We start from the raw sequence: 16,801 nt of genomic DNA on the forward strand, positions 1-16,801 counted from the left end.
AGACCGCTATTAAGTCTCCTCTCAGCCTTCTCTTCTGCTAAACATTCCCAGATCCTTTAACCGTTCCTCATAGGACATGATTTGCAGACCGCTCAAACTCTTCTCTGATCTTGCTCCAGTTTGTCTATGTCTTTTTTAAAGTGGGGTGCCCAGAACTGGATCCAGTATTCCAGATGAGGTCTGACTAAGGAACAGTAGAGGGGGATAATGACCTCACGTGATCTAGACTCTATGCTTCTCTTAATACATCCCAGAATGGTGTTTGCCTTTTTGGCTGCTGCATCACATTGTTGACTCATGCTCAGTCTATGATCTATTAGTATACCCAAGTCTTTTTCACATGTGCTGCTGCTTAGTCCAATTCCTCCCATTCTGTATGTATTTTTCTTGCCCAGATGTAGGACTTTGCGTTTCTCCTTGTTAAACACCATTCTGTTAGTCGCTGTTCACTATGCAAGCTTGTCTAGATCTTTTTGACGTCTCTTCCCTAGTGTTCGCTATCCCTCCTAGCTTTGTGTCGTCGGTAAATTTGATCAGTTTTCCATCAATTCCCTCCTCCAGATCATTTATAACAAAGTTGACCCACACTGGGCCGAGGACAGAGCCTTGTGGTTCCCCACTTGATACATTCCTCCACTTGGATGTGCAGCCATTTATGGCCACTCTTTGAGTACGATCACTCAGCCATAGGCCTCCTGTCCACGGGCGAATTTTCACTGCGTTCCCTGTGGCTGGATTATCGCGGGGAACGCAGTGAACTCTTTCCATAGACTTACTATGGAAAGCGCAGTCCCACTGTCCGTGAGTGGAGAATCATAGCAATTCTCCACTTGCGGGATTTAAATCGCAGCATGCTGCGAATTGCCGCGATTCTGCGCGGTGAGCCTATCTGTCAAATAGGCTCAGCGCGGAGAACCATCAGTTCTCCCCTGCTCCCTGGTGGCGGCTCCCACAGCGGAGATCTGTTGCGGGATATCGCTACGCCCGTGGACAGGAGCCCATAGGCATCATGGAAACTTGGTGGGATGATACACATGATTGAATACAAGGCTTGAAGGATACAATGTATTTATAAGTAGGAGACCTAATAAAGGGGGGGAGGTGTTGTGTTGTATGTTAGGAAAACATTCATCTCCACAGAGATCCAAGCTTCAGAGCTGGGAGTTCTGTAGAAACTGTTTGGGTAAGAATACAAGGAGAGAACAACAGAAAGGACACCATTGTGGGCATTTACTATAGACCACCTGGACAAGCAGAAGATATGGAGGAACTCTGTCTGCATCAGATGGCCAAGCTCTCAAAGAAGCCCAACATAGTGATCATGGGAGATTTTACCCATCCAGACATTGGTTGGGAATCTCTCAGGTAAAAGTAATGGATCCAACAGATTCTTATCCGCTCCTGGTGACAACTTTATCTTCCAGAAGGTAGAAGAGAAAACAAGGGGATCTGCTGTCTTGGACCTAATTTTTACCAACAGGGGGGGAATGGTTGAGGGAGTAAGGGTGGTTGGGAAGCATTTAAAGAGACCAGGATGGATGAACACAGAACTTGTACACATGTTAGAGAGGAAGAAACACATGTTTATCAAATGGAAAGAGGAAGAAATATTTAAAGAGGAATATAATGGGGTTTGCAGAAACTGTAGGGCAAGTGTCAGAAAAGATAAAGTTAATAATGAATTGAGGTTTGTAAGAGAGGCCAAAAGCAATAAAAAAAGATTTGGGGGTCAAAAGCAAAAGAAAAGTCAAAGATACTATTGGATGCTTACAAGATGAGGCTGGATTCACACGAACGTATATCGGCTCGGTTTTCACGTCATCCTCATCTGCGGGGGGGGGGGGATGGAAGAGCCAGGAGCAGGAACTGAGCTCCCGCCCCCTCTCTGCCTCCTCTCCGCCCCTCTGCACCCCTCTGCACTATTTGCAATGAAAGGAGGCAGGGCGGGGGTGGGGCTAAATTCAGCAAATTAGCCCTGCCCCCGTCCCACCACCTCTCCCCATTGCAAATAGTGCAGAGGGGCGGAGAGGAGGCAGAGAGGGGGCGGGAGCTCAGTTCCTGCTCCTGGCTCTTCCATCCTACCCCCGATATATGTTCATGTGAATCCAGCCTGAAAATGGTGAATGTTGTTGAGAAGGCTGAACTTTTAAATTTCTATTTTGTATCTGTTTTCTCTCAGAGAGTAGATGGAACATCAACTGATCTTCCCTGTACTATTGGGGGACTAAAAGAATGCAGACTATCTATAAGCAGAGAGATTGTGAGGGAACACTTAGGTAATTTAAATGAATTCAAGTCTCAAGGTCCAAATCAATTACATCCTAGGATACTAAAGGAAGCAGCGGAGGTTATTGCTGAGCCACTCGCTATAATCTTTGAAAATTCGTGGCGAATAGGAGAAGTCCCAGAGGATTGGAGAAGAGCAAATCTTGTCCTTATCTTCAAAAAAGGGAAGAAGGTGGATCCAGCAAAATACAGGCCTGTGAGCCTGACTTCTATACCGAGAAAGATCTTGGAACAAATTATTAAACAGCATGTATGCAAGTAACTTGGTTGAAAATGCAGTAATTAACCAGAGCCAGCATGGGTTTGTAACAAACAAGTCATGCCAGACGAATCTGGGTTGATCAAGGAAATGCGGTGGATATAGTATATCTTGACGTTAGTAAAGCATTTGATAAAGTATCTCATACCATACTTATTGAAAAAAATGACCAAATCTGGGATTGACAAGGCAACTGTTAGGTGGATTCAACTAGCTGAATCAAATCGCAGCCTGCTCTATTTCAGTGTGGTTCTCGCACGGACTGCTTCCATTGAGGTGTTTGCACTTCCGCACGCATCCGCCGTACCAAAAAAACCCGAAGACTCGGACAGGTTAGTAGGGACCTCGGGCAGGGTCTGATTCCGCTGTGGGCTCCCGAATGCGGAATATACCTAGCCCATAGACATGAGGCCTTACATGGAACAATCTGTCGGGTGCAGATTCCCAACAGGTCGTCCCAGCGATGATCATTCCTGGGCTTTTACACAGGAACAAGCATTGCTCATGAATGAAGGTAGAGCGGGCCTGGGGTAATCATTCCAGTCTCAGTAAACAGGCTGTCGTTCATAGATGACCAACTGCTTGTTTACACGGCCGATCGTTGATCAGTTTTCTGCATGTAGAAACTGAATGATGAACAAGAAGCGAATGAATTCTCGTTCGTTGTTCATTCGGGGCGTGCCTTTACACCAAGCGATAATCGCTGGATGCGGGACTCTGAACGATTTATCTGCCCATGTAAAAGGGCCCCAAGTCAGCAGAGATCATGGAGTCCCCTCGGGCTCGGGCTCCACCTTCATGCCCCTAGAATACCTTTCCGGCATGAGATGCTTCCGCATGTTTGCACATTAAAGTGTTGGCATTAGTGCTTCTAATATAAAACCCATCTTGATAGCAGCGAGTTCAGACATGAACTTGTACTAATCCTCCAACAATGTCCTGAGCCGGCAGCCCAAAACTTCCCTTTGAAGTGGTCCGAGCTGAGGATTAGTGGAGATCACTTGTAGTCAGGTGAGAGGGTCCTGGAGATCTCCTTCCTGTTGGGGTCTTCAGCCCTGGTCTGATAAGAATCAGTAGTGTCAGGCCTTTGATCATTCAGATGTCACTAAAGACTGCTGGTAACTCCGCCGGCCTCCAGAGTCATCACAAGGGCTGCGGAGGCCTCTCAGGGTGTTTGCTCAGGAATTCACCTTATTCCGGCTTCTTACAAGAGGGGTCATTCCTCCTCCCTCCGGGTGTGCGGATATAAGTGGAGACCCAGCCAGACGCAAAATCCTTAACTAGGCCCCCATTTATAGCTCTGGTCTCCTGATACGGGGAGAAGAGACCTTACGGACCCCCTAGGGCGAGGTGGATGGGTTTCGGACTTTTCATACGGTCTGCAGCATTTACAGTAGCAGCAAAGTGGATGAGCGTTTCAGAATCCCGGTGACGCTGCGGTGCTGAATTTAAACCTGCGGTATGTCAATTAGTCTCTGTTCACACGGCGCGGATGTCTGCATGGAGAATCTGCAATACGTCCGCACCAAATCCATAGCCAGTGTTGCAGATTTTGTCTGGATTTACGGCGGATTTCGGCCTTTACATTGAGAGTGTATCCAGCCCAAGCAATATGTAACCAAAGTAATCCTGATTGGTTGATGGATCGGCACCGCCGGGGGTCTGACATGGAGCCCCCCGGGAGACTCAGAGATCCCATCACGAGGAGCATGCAGGAACATATATCATCTATAGGCACCTTTATACGGGCCGCTTATTGCCGGAATAATTGTTGGAAACCTCAAGCTCGGGGTGAATAGACCGCCGCCGCAGGGCGCGAAGCGGCAAGTCGCTCACCTGTCCAGCACTCTTAGGGATCTCTGATAATCCGGCGCGCCCTCTGGAATTCTGGATTATTGGAATCTGGCTGTATTTATGTTTCCCTTCACCTTGAAGATCCGTGCGGTACAAGACAGATTGCGATATCCGTCCTCGTAGACAGACCGTAATAAGCAACGCATCTGCTGCACAGATGGCAACTCAGCGGCTTATTACATTACGTTTAACAGGTCTCAGAATGGAATCGCTTAATTGATGTCAAGAAACCCGACCGTCGTCTTCAGTTGTGAAGGCAGATTCACGTGTAATTGTTTAAGACGTTTATAATAAGGGCAGTCGGAAATAGAGCTTTTCACGCGGGACGGGATTGTCCGCAGGAAGCGGCGCAGGTACAGATTGCTAATTAGTGCGGATTTTGTTGCATTTTTTACTGCGGAACCTCTTGGGGGATTTGTTGCATTTTTTTCCTTTGCAGACTTTAATTGCAGTATTGTAACTCCTGCATCCGCAGCAACAATTCCGCAAGATGCCCTTAATACCGCGGCAGAAAGCCTTATCTACTAAGGAATTGAAGCCCCACAGCGATAACCTTGAGACGCAGGAATATCCGCGTGGACGAATTCCATCCCGTGTCATAGGTCCCTAAAGTACAAGAGCCGCCATCTAGCGCACCTTCACCAGGAGATGAGTCGCTTCTGACTGTTTACTACCATTTGATACAGTCTGAACGTCAGGCTGATACATTTTACCTGCACTGATACATTGTAGCAAACTAAGCTGAAAACCACTCCATCATCATCTGCAGCATAAATTACCAGGCTGCGGATATAGGATATGTCCTTTCAGCATCTCAGGCAGGATTACACTGAGAGATAACACAGGATCCACCATTCGCAATAGGTGGTGTGCACAGCTCACCTCCTCCACCTCCCTGCACACTGACCACTAGGCTAATAGTCTGACACTACCTGTTCCATAGAGAAAATACCTTCGTATTATCAAAGACATGATTATACTTTGAGGTGACACCTATATAGAGGTAACACAAGGTCTAGCATTCAGTGGTCAGAGCCCCCCCCCCCTCCAGCACATGCTGGCAACATGATCACATAGAAATCTGTATGTGATGGTCACAGCATACCTACTCCTCTCCCTGCACAAGTCACAGAGCATGCCCACAACAATCCACCATAGAATTAATTGGGTCCCCTTCTATTCATTGTATCTACGATTAGGGATGAGCGAGTATACTCACTAAAGCACTACTCGCTCGAGTAATGTGCCTTAGCCGAGTATCTCCCTGCTCGTCCCTAAAGATTTGGGGGCCGGCGCGGAGCAGGGAGCTGCGGGGGAGAGCGGGGAGCAACGGAGGGGAGATTTCTCTCTCCCTCCCGCTCCCCACAGCGACTCACCTGCCAGCTGCGGCGGCTCTCGAATCTTCAGGGACGAGCAGGGAGATACTCGGCTAAGGCACATTACTCGAACGAGTAGTGCTTTAGCGAGTATACTCGCTCATCCCTATCTACGACCCATGAAGCTGCTGTAAAGCATATCTCCAAATGCTGTTAACTGCAGCTCAGGCCAGAGGGCCGCCCCCATGGCCACGTACAGGCCAGAGGGCCGCCCCCATGGCCGCGTACAGGCCAGAGGGCCGCCCCCATGGCCGCGTACAGGCCAGAGGGCCGCCCCCATGGCCGCGTACAGGCCAGAGGGCCGCCCCCATGGCCGCGTACAGGCCAGAGGGCCGCCCCCATGGCCGCATACAGGCCAGAGGGCCGCCCCCATGGCCGCGTACAGAAGAGAATAAAAAATGGACAACTAGAAAAAAAAAGATGAAATAAAATGGAAAATGTTTTCACTTTCTGATTCTAATCAGTAAAACCAATACAAGCGATACATTCCCTTTAAGGACGGGTCCAGCAGTGTGTCATCTGGTCCTTGGCAAGTAAAGCGCTGAGGGCGGCTGTATATGACTGCATTACTGTGCAGCCTCCGTTCCGAGCACACAGCTCTAGTATGGTGGTAATTTGTAGGACGCCGTGCGGGTGATCGGTTTTCTTGAATAGCGGTCAGGGCGGACCAAGAAATCCCATCCAAGTGTAGAGATCCGTGTAAAACCCCTCTGCTGTCGGCATATTGGCGTGAAGCTGTCTACTGTGCGGCCACCACTAATATGCTGCGTGTTAGGCGGTCTACGGTAGCGTGCGGCCACCGCCTATATGTTACGCAGGGGGGTGTCTACTGTAACGGGCTGGCCACCACCAATATGCTGTGGTTGAGGCGATCTACTGTAGCGTGCGGCCTCCGCTTAGCCGTGATTGGCGCATATAACAGGTATTGGTTTGGAATACCTGAAGGTCTCCATAAGGAGTACATAGGCGGGCATTACTTGTTGGGGTTTACGTGTTTTACAGCTGCGGCCGCATGAAGGTAAGGACCATGTGGGAGCCGGAAGCGTTGTGTCATTGGTTGGCACATGGCAGAGAACGCAGAGGGGCGGGTGGGCTGCCCACCCATGTAATCCCAGAGACCCTGAAGTGTAACCTCATCTGATTACTCAGTTCAGGGCTAAAATTACCCCGAGCTGCCGGGAAGTCCGCAGTATGTGAGCGAGGGGAGCAGGAGGCCGCTCGCTCTCTCCGGGGCGCCGCCATGCCCGCCAGCCTGAGGTTTTGGGTCCCTGAGCGGAACGGGAGTAAAATTTCCTTCAACCATTATAAACGAGTAAGCTTCGTGTCGCCCGCGTCTGTCTGTCGTCTGCTTCTTGTTTGTTTTCAGGCAGAGGATTGAAGGGGGTCCGGGACCCTTACTGTCCATGACTAATCCTCAGGATAGGTCAGTAGTTGATGGGTGGGGGTCTGTCGCTCAGGATCCCCTCTGATCAGCTGTTCTCCCAGCCCACTGTCAATGGGCGACAGCGATGAAAACAAATGGCGCTGACTACATTGCAGCAGCCTGAATCGGTACTAGAATGCAATACCAGCCCGTGCCACTGCAGTATGGACAGCGCTATCTGCGTTCAGGGCTACCAGCTGATCGACGAGGATCCTGAGCAGCGGACCTCCATGAATCCCGTATTGATGACCTATCCTGAAAATCCCCTTTAAGGCTGCGTTCACACTTCTGTTATGTTCCATCATGGTTTCCATGATAAACGCTGGGGAAAATGGCGCAGCGTGCTGCATTATTGTCTCCAGTAAAATGACGTAAACCGGATGGAACCCATCGAAGTCGGCCGGTGCCGTCAAACACCACGACAGAACAGAAGGACGAAAAAGTAACGGAAGTGTGAACGCAGTCTCGCGCTCTGTTCGTGTCTGGGTTTCCGTTTTTAACGAATCCATAGATAATCCCCTAAACAGATGAAAAAATGGAGTCCTGGCGCGTACAATGACGCTACACGGACGCTTGCTGGCCCTCCATTCAGTTAGAATCCGTTTATGGGATTGTCGCTGTTCGCGCTGCGGTCCTCCTCTTAATGAGGGGGCAGTGCCGCACCAAAATCGGGTTAAAATCTGCATCAAACGGTGTCTGGTTTTAATGCAGATTTTCTGCAGAATGTCCGCCATGTGCACATGGGAGAGCGCTGTGGCCCCTTGGTGTCAGTGATGGGGGGTCTCGGCCCCTGGACCCCACTGACTATGTCTGACGTGTTACTCTAGAAGAACTTGTCCGTTGTGTCTTCAAAAACTGGACTTTCTCATCCGTATGTTTTAGTTCTGTGTCGGCAGTAAGCCCCTGAAGCCCACCCAATTAGTTATTTCTGCATCCGCATTGACTTAAATCAGCGAGTCTTAGCCCAAAATCGGACCAGAATATTATCCACCTATCCTCGTGAAAACCGATGTGTGACCGGCTCTCAGAAGTAATGGTTGTGCCGTCCGTCTGGCCGGCTGTAGATTCCGAGAGCTCATGGACTGAACGTGCTTGTGTGTGTTCGCTAACAAACTCAGCTCTGCTACATCTGTGTGTGCAGGACACAATATAGGGATTTGTCCCCAAGCTCGTTACGTGGTTTCTTGGAAGTGACCGCCGCTCGGTGACCTTTGGGATCCGTCATTCATTCGTATTCATGGCGTTGGCTGTGGTGACAGCTGACAATAGCGGGCTGCGCTGCCCGGACCGGGGGTCTCTGACAGCGCTGAGTCATCGGAGCCTGAGTCAGAGCTCTGTGCCCGGAGGAGTCCACTCGGGGGGATTCGTTACAGTAACGTGACACTGAGTAATTGGGGGGGTCAGTCACTGTATAATGACCATAGAGCGGCTTCCCTCCGTACCCGATCAGCAGTGACTCCCTGCCCATTGGCACAGCGGCACAATATGACATCACATTTCAAAAATATACCACAGTCTTAAAGCTGCAGCGCACCCCGGAGTGAGACAATGAAGTAACTGAGCGTCCTGGAAGCGGCGGCCTCCACGGGAAGGTGATGGTTATGTGACTCGTTCCTCAGGTTTCCGGGCAGGTGTTGTGGGGCGGCGGAGTACCTGCTGCCGGGGCGTCCCTGGAATCTTACACTGCGGTATCTTCGGGGACTCGCGTCTTATTACCGGGTCGCCGTGCGCTGAGCGCTCTCTGTGTGCGCAGACTTAACTCTGCATTATCCGGAACGAATGGAGTAGATAATGTGGAGGGAGGGGTGATATGAAAGGAGGAACGGGGGCAAGTAGAGCGTCAGACAGAGTGGGGTCCCCAGCGTCCCAGTATGGAGGGCACTGACCTGCAGGATGTACAGGATCTGACCACTGGGGTCCCACTGATATCAGAGCGGGGTCCCGAAGGTCCACATGACTGGAGCTGCACTGCGCACCTGTGTCCACCGCGCCATTCGTTTGGGACTCCCGCTTTCTAAGTCCGTGGGGGTCCCAGTGTGAGACCTCCACTGATCAGATAGGTATCCCAGTCCTCAGGGACCCCAACAGGTCATGTTTTCAGGATATCCTATGGTAAGAACCCCTGTGGCAATATCTGAGGCCCCGACAATAATTACATCACCTGTGCAAGACTGAGGAAATCCTGAAGACCTGACCTGTTGGGGGGTCCCTGAGGACTGGAGCTGAGAAACACTGCCCCCTGTAGATGGGGGACAAGTATGTTACATGGAGCAACCCCCTTTATGGACCGGACGGCATGTGAGAGTCTGGATGTGAAAAGGTTAAAGTGGTTGTCTGGGTGTTTGCACATTTTTTTTTTAGTTGATGACTGGTGGGGGTCCGCAGCTCGGGGGTCTCCGCTGATTCTCGGCATCGGCATTAATATAGAGAGCACAGTAAGTAGATTGCGCTGTCTGTTCTGCAGTGGTCCGGGTTAATAATGCAGGCGCAGCTCATACTGAACTCAATGCAATACCAACCTTGGCCACTGCAGTGTGACAGCGCTGTCTGCTTCCACTGCTGACCGGTGATGGACCCCCACCAATCATCTACTGGTGGACCCTCCTGTGCCTGTTCTGCTGGACTGAATCTCCCCAACATAACCGCACACACTCAGCTCAACTACATCTCCCCAATGTAACCGCACACACTCAGCTCCACTACATCTCCCCAACATAACCGCACACACTCAGCTCAACTACATCTCCCCAACATAACCGCACATACTCAGCTCAACTACATCTCCCGAACATAACTGCACACACTCAGCTCAACTACATCTCCCCAACATAACCGCACACACTCAGCTCAACTACATCTCCCCAACATAACCGCACACACTCAGCTCAACTACATCTCCCCAACATAACCGCACACACTCAGCTCAACTACATCTCCCGAACATAACCGCACACACTCAGCTCAACTACATCTCACCAACATAACCGCACACACTCAGCTCAACTACATCTCCCCAACGTAACCGCACACACTCAGCTCAACTACATCTCCCGAACGTAACCGCACACACTCAGCTCAACTACATCTCCCCAACATAACTGCACACACTCAGCTCAACTACATCCCCCCAACATAACCGCACACACTCAGCTGAAGGTGCACGGTTATGTTGGGGAGATGTAGTTGAGCTGACTATGCTGTTTTGTCGAGATGTAACTGTGCTGAGTATGCGCAGTTATGTTGGGGAGATGTAGCTGAGCCGAGTATGCAGTTTTGTTGAGATGTAGCTGAGCCGAGTATGCAGTTTTGTTGAGATGTAGCTGAGCCAATTATGCAGTTTTGTTGAGATGTTGCTGAGCCGAGTATGCAGTTTTGTTGAGATGTAGCTGAACCGAGTATGCACAGTTATGTTGGGAAGGTTTAGTTGAGCCGAGTATGCAGTTTTGTTGAGATGTTGCTGAGCCGAGTATGCACAGTTATGTTGGGAAGGTTTAGTTGAGCCGAGTATGCAGTTTTGTTGGGATCCTCAAAATTCTAACTTGCGGTCTGCAGCGATCTCCCTGGCACCCGCGCTGCCTGCTCTTCATGATGTACCTGCCTGTGCCGGCTGGATGGGCAGCTTCTGGCAGGAGCAGCCAGGCATTGTGCAGTGGGATCATTATGGGGGGGCTCGGCGTGGGGGGTCCCAGCAGCGGCCGACGTGGTGATTGGGGAGTTTGAAAACAAACATATTAGCACTTTGCTGTTGGACGGAGCGGCTAATCTCCCCACAATGTCCTGCGGCTGGAGGCGAGCGCCTGGTCTCACGCCCGCCGGGCTCGCTCATCCTAAGCTGCGATGGCAGGGAGCGCCACGGAAGAGAAGCCCTCGGTACTGGAGATGTAGCGCCCGTCCTGAATGTTAACGCGCCCGCCGGCCGCCCACGTTTATTCACTCCTGTGTTTCTCTCCTCTTTCAGATTTACACGGACTGGGCGAACCACTACCTGGCGAAATCCGGGCACAAGCGTCTGATCAAAGACCTGCAGCAGGATGTGACGGACGGCGTGCTGCTGGCAGACATCATCCAGGTTGTGGGTAAGTCAGACCTTTGTGTTAGGATACAACATGACGAAGACCCCCTACAAGATGTTACGGGGTCCGTCTGTCCTGCCTCTGCTGCACAACTGGGGAAACGTACAATGCGCTGCAGACAGCGGGACCGCAGCCGAAAAATACGGAGACCGTAGACATAAAATAAGGCGCATAAAAAACGCTTGCCATGTGATGAGGTCATTTTGTGCAAGATTAGCCGCAGTCCGGTCGGTTACAGCGCCGAACCCTGAGCGTCTGCGGATCGCGACAGACTGACGGACACGAAAAAAATCTGTAAAGCTGTTCACATCTGCGGCGTCCGGCGCCGATCCACTACCAAATGATGGATGAAATAGCGCAACGTGCTGCGTACTTCATCCGGGAAAATGCTGGAGGGCTTAACAGAAGCTAAATGGACCGCGCAATAGTCAGGGGTCTGCCGGGCGCCGTTCGTTTCCGCCACGGGACAGATCCGGCTTTACGTCTTTCTGATCTGATAATGGCAGCTGTGCAGGCGGGCGGACTGCTTATAAAGCTGGAGGGTTAGCGGGGGGCACAGAGGGCCAGTTCGTAATATGTGGGTGCGAATATATTTAGGGTTTCTGAACCCAAAGGTCTGGATATATTTATCCCCGCCCCTTTATATAGGCCACACCCCTGGAAAAGGTCACTTATTTTTTGCGCCACCTGCTGCTGGAGTATCGCCCGCCTCCAGGATGGCATCGGCACATTATATAGGCTCCATTTACGCCGCGCAGTCCGGGCGATGCAGGAAGTGTCGATCAACAGAGGTGGCGCTCGTGTACGCCCCCTTCACACAGGCGGGTTCAGGCAGTTTGGGGGATGAAGGCGCATTCATGTTACCGCTCTTCCTCCATACTTGATCGTTGCTATTCTTCACACGAGGAGATGCGCCGCGGACAGCAGGGATTTTTGGCGCAGCAAGAAAGTTGCGATCATCCGCCGAAGGACTGTTTGCTGGCGGATCAGGCGGTTGGCGCCACCGTTGCGTGTAAAAGCCTTTCACTAATAGTTAAAAAAAACCTTGGCTTTTCCAGATAGTTGGCGCTGCCTATGAGATGGGATTTGTCAGCGCAGCCTGCTCCCCGCTCCTCTTCAGACGTCTTGGACCGGCCTTGCAGGTTGCTTCCTGTGCATCGCTGATGTGTCGAGTCATGAACACCATACAAGAATTCAGCGCCGTTTCGACTTGTCCCTCAGCTGTCCATTCGCTGATGGCTCGGTGGTGACGGATCGCACTGGGCGGTGCGGGGGACAGTTTCATCACATGTGTCATCTCTGCCTCCGCAGGAGGTTGTAGGGGGGGCAGTAGTGTAAAATGTTCTACTGCTGGGTGACCATGTGAACTATGTACCCCACAGTCCACCATATGGAGGGGGGCGCGAACCCTCCCAGCTGCCGGTCCCGCACTCCATTGTCGGGTATTATCTGCGAAGCTAAATGTAGGGCCTGTGGCAGTCAGTACAAACATACATATGCACAGAATTACATGCATACATACATAAACATACATATACATGCACAGAATTACATACATATGCATAGAATTACATACATATGCATAGAACTTCATACATACATACATTCATACATATGCACAGAATTACATGCATACATACATAAACATACACATACATACGCACAGAACTACATACATGTGCACAGAACCACATACATACATGTGCACAGAACCACATACATACATGTGCACAGAACCACATACATACATGTGCACAGAACCACATACATACATGTGCACAGAACCACATACATACATACATACGCACAGAACCACATACATACATACATACGCACAGAACCACATACATACATACGCACAGAACCACATACATACATACGCACAGAACCACATACATACGCACAGAACCACATACATACATACGCACAGAACCACATACATACATACGCACAGAACCACATACATACATACGCACAGAACCACATACATACATACGCACAGAACCACATACATACATACGCACAGAACCACATACATGTGCACATAACTACATACATGTGCACAGAACCACATACATACGCACAGAATTACATGCATACATACATAAACGTACATATACATGCACAGAATTACATACATACATGTGCACAGAACCACATACATGTGCACAGAACCACATACATACGCACAGAACCATATACATACATACGCACAGAACCATATACATACATACGCACAGAACCATATACATACATACGCACAGAACCATATACATACATACGCACAGAACCACATACATGTGCACAGAACCACATACATGTGCACAGAACCACATACATACATACGCACAGAACCACATACATACATGTGCATAAAACTACATACATACGCACAGAACCACATACATGTGCACAGAACCACATACATACATGTGCATAGAACTACATACATACGCACAGAACCACATACATGTGCACAGAACCACATACATGTGCACAGAACCACATACATACATGTGCACAGAACTACATACATGTGCACAGAACCACATACATGTGCACAGAACCACATACATGTGCACAGAACCACATACATGTGCACAGAACCACATACATACGCACAGAGCCATATACATACATACGCACAGAACCATATACATACATGTGCACAGAACCACATACATGTGCACAGAACCACATACATACATGTGCACAGAACTACATACATACGCACAGAACCACATACATGCGTACACACATGCACAGAACTACATACATACGTACACACGCAAAGCTGAGAAATGCTCTTTTTAGACGGCACGATTTAGTGCGCTCCAGCTGGTGACATCTCCGCCAGCTCGTTCGCTCCTGCAGCCTGATTAGTCGCGCAGATTCATCGTTGACTTCTAGTTGACATCACACTCCTGTATGACCCCGGACCGAGCCAGCGATGGGTTTTAGTTCCGTCGCTCCGCCGTCGCCTCGCGGTCAGACAGGAGGCTTCCTTCACTTTCGCACTGGGCAACAAATATTTTTTTTAAAATGTCATAAATGAAAGTCATCGATGTTTCTGTAAAATTCAGACCTGCTGATTCCACGGGTAAAGCTGAATGAGCGGCGCGCCTCCTCGTCAACTTATTTAACCCCTCAGTGACCAAGCTGTTTTTTAAGTTGTAACTCCTTTACCTGTCCATCGCCGTCGCTGTATGAGGGCTCGTTGCTTTTTGCGGGACGAGTTGTATTTTTCAATGGTGCTATTTAACCTACCATATAATGTACTGAAAAACTCCTACAAGCTCTAAGCGGAGAACCATTTTACATACAAACCACTTTTTGATCACTTTTTATTGCGTTTTTTCTTGGAGACAGAATGACCAAAAAAAGCGTATTTCTGGCGTCCATTATTTTTTTTTTCAGATGACGTTCACCTTGCGGGGTAAATGATGCGTTACTTTGATGGAGCGGGCTTTTACGGACGCAGCGATACCAAACCTGTATTTTTGTTTTATGATTTGGATTCCTTTATTTAGTCTAACCGATGAGCTGTAAAAACAAGAGATCATTAATGACAGCTTACTGGGGGAGGATCTGCAGTGGATACATCCCCTATATGTTACATAAACCTACCCTTATAGTGTCCAGTCAGTGCGCGGCGTGTAACAATGATTGTGGAATAGTTACACAATCGCTTTTCTTATTATTATTATTAAGCAAGGTTATTAGATGAATTGTATCGGCAGATTTCCAAAAAATACAACAACAATTGGCTGACATTATTCCCCATAACTGGAAAACCTTACGTGGCAGAAAAAACGGATGTTATATCTGAATTCAGCACTAAAGTTATTATGAGCCGCCTAACTGCTTATCGGTCACAAAAATTATGTTGCACGGTGTAACGGTTCGGTCTAAACGCACCGTAACTTTCTACATGTGTGACATCCCCTCTCCTGGCCTTCTCGTCTACATGTGTGACATCCCCTCTCCTGGCCTTCTCGTCTACATGTGTGACATCCCCTCTCCTGACCTTCTCGTCTACATGTGTGACATCCCTTCTCCTGACCTTCTCGTCTACATGTGTGACATCCCCTCTCCTGACCTTCTCGTCTACATGTGTGACATCCCCTCTCCTGACCTTCTCGTCTACATGTGTGACATCCCCTCTCCTGACCTTCTCGTCTACATGTGTGACATCCCCTCTCCTGACCTTCTCGTCTACATGTGTGACATCCCCTCTCCTGACCTTCTCGTCTACATGTGTGACATCCCCTCTCCTGACCTTCTCGTCTACATGTGTGACATCCCCTCTCCTGACCTTCTCGTCTACATGTGTGACATCCCCTCTCCTGACCTTCTCGTCTACATGTGTGACATCCCCTCTCCTGACCTTCTCGTCTACATGTGTGACATCCCCTCTCCTGACCTTCTCGTCTACATGTGTGACATCCCCTCTCCTGACCTTCTCGTCTACATGTGTGACATCCCCTCTCCTGACCTTCTCGTCTACATGTGTGACATCCCCTCTCCTGACCTTCTCGTCTACATGTGTGACATCCCCTCTCCTGACCTTCTCGTCTACATGTGTGACATCCCCCCTCCTGACCTTCTCGTCTACATGTGTGACATCCCCCCTCCTGACCTTCTCGTCTACATGTGTGACATCCCCCCTCCTGACCTTCTCGTCTACATGTGTGACATCCCCCCTCCTGACCTTCTCGTCTACATGTGTGACATCCCCCCTCCTGACCTTCTCGTCTACATGTGTGACATCCCCTCTCCTGGCCTTCTCGTCTACATGTGTGACATCTCTCCTCCTGGCCTTCTCGTCTACATGTGTGACATCCCTTCTCCTGGCCTTCTCGTCTGCATGTGTGACATCCCCCCTCCTGACCTTCTCGTCTACATGTGTGACATCCCCCCTCCTGACCTTCTCGTCTACATGTGTGACATCACTCCTCCTGACCTTCTCGTCTCTCTAGTTGGCTCCATCGTTAAAGGGAACCGTCACCAAGCGTTAACAATGCAATCCTCGATAAGCAGCGCCGCTAAAGAGATTTCCTTATATCTATTTGGTTCTGTAATACGAGCCGCGGTACAATCCGCTGAGATGTTCCCCTCAGCGCCGGGCCGTCCCTGTTCTTGATTGGCATCTGTTTTTATTTCTCTTCTTGACTGTAAACCTGTTCAGGAGCCATAGCAAACCCTGCCTGCACAACACTATAGTGTCAGACTACTATTAGGCTTAATGCTCAGTATGCAGGAAGTGGGAGGAGGTGAGCTGTGACATCACCTATTGTGAATGGTGAATCCTGTGTCCTCTATATATAGCTGTCACTTTTCAGTTATCCTGCCTGTAATGATAATAAAATCACGGCTGAGAGGTTTTCTCTACCGAAGAGGAAGCGTCAGACTATTATTAGGCTTAATGCTCAGTGTGCAGGGAGGGGAGGAGGTGTGCTGTGACATCACCTAATGTGAATGGTGGATCCTGTATCATCTATATATAGGTGTCACCTCTGTTATCCTGCCT

General features: G+C 49.6%; 1 protein-coding gene across 9 annotated transcripts in view; it reads left to right on the plus strand.

Annotated features, from left to right (window-relative positions):
- Nucleotides 1–16,801, plus strand: part of NAV2 (neuron navigator 2) — a 352,103-nt gene that overhangs the window by 204,123 nt on the left and 131,179 nt on the right. For 8 of the 9 annotated variants that reach the window (XM_066583580.1, XM_066583587.1, XM_066583577.1 and 5 more), the window contains exon 2: nt 11,157–11,274. In XM_066583580.1, coding sequence (XP_066439677.1) covers nt 11,157–11,274 — 118 coding nt within the window. Of the gene's footprint in view, nt 1–6,988; nt 7,088–11,156; nt 11,275–16,801 lie in introns of those variants that run through there. The other variant, XM_066583584.1, reaches the window with a different exon arrangement.

The sequence above is a fragment of the Eleutherodactylus coqui genome, chromosome 11, assembly GCF_035609145.1.
Source record: "Eleutherodactylus coqui strain aEleCoq1 chromosome 11, aEleCoq1.hap1, whole genome shotgun sequence".
Taxonomy (NCBI): Eukaryota; Metazoa; Chordata; class Amphibia; order Anura; family Eleutherodactylidae; genus Eleutherodactylus; species Eleutherodactylus coqui.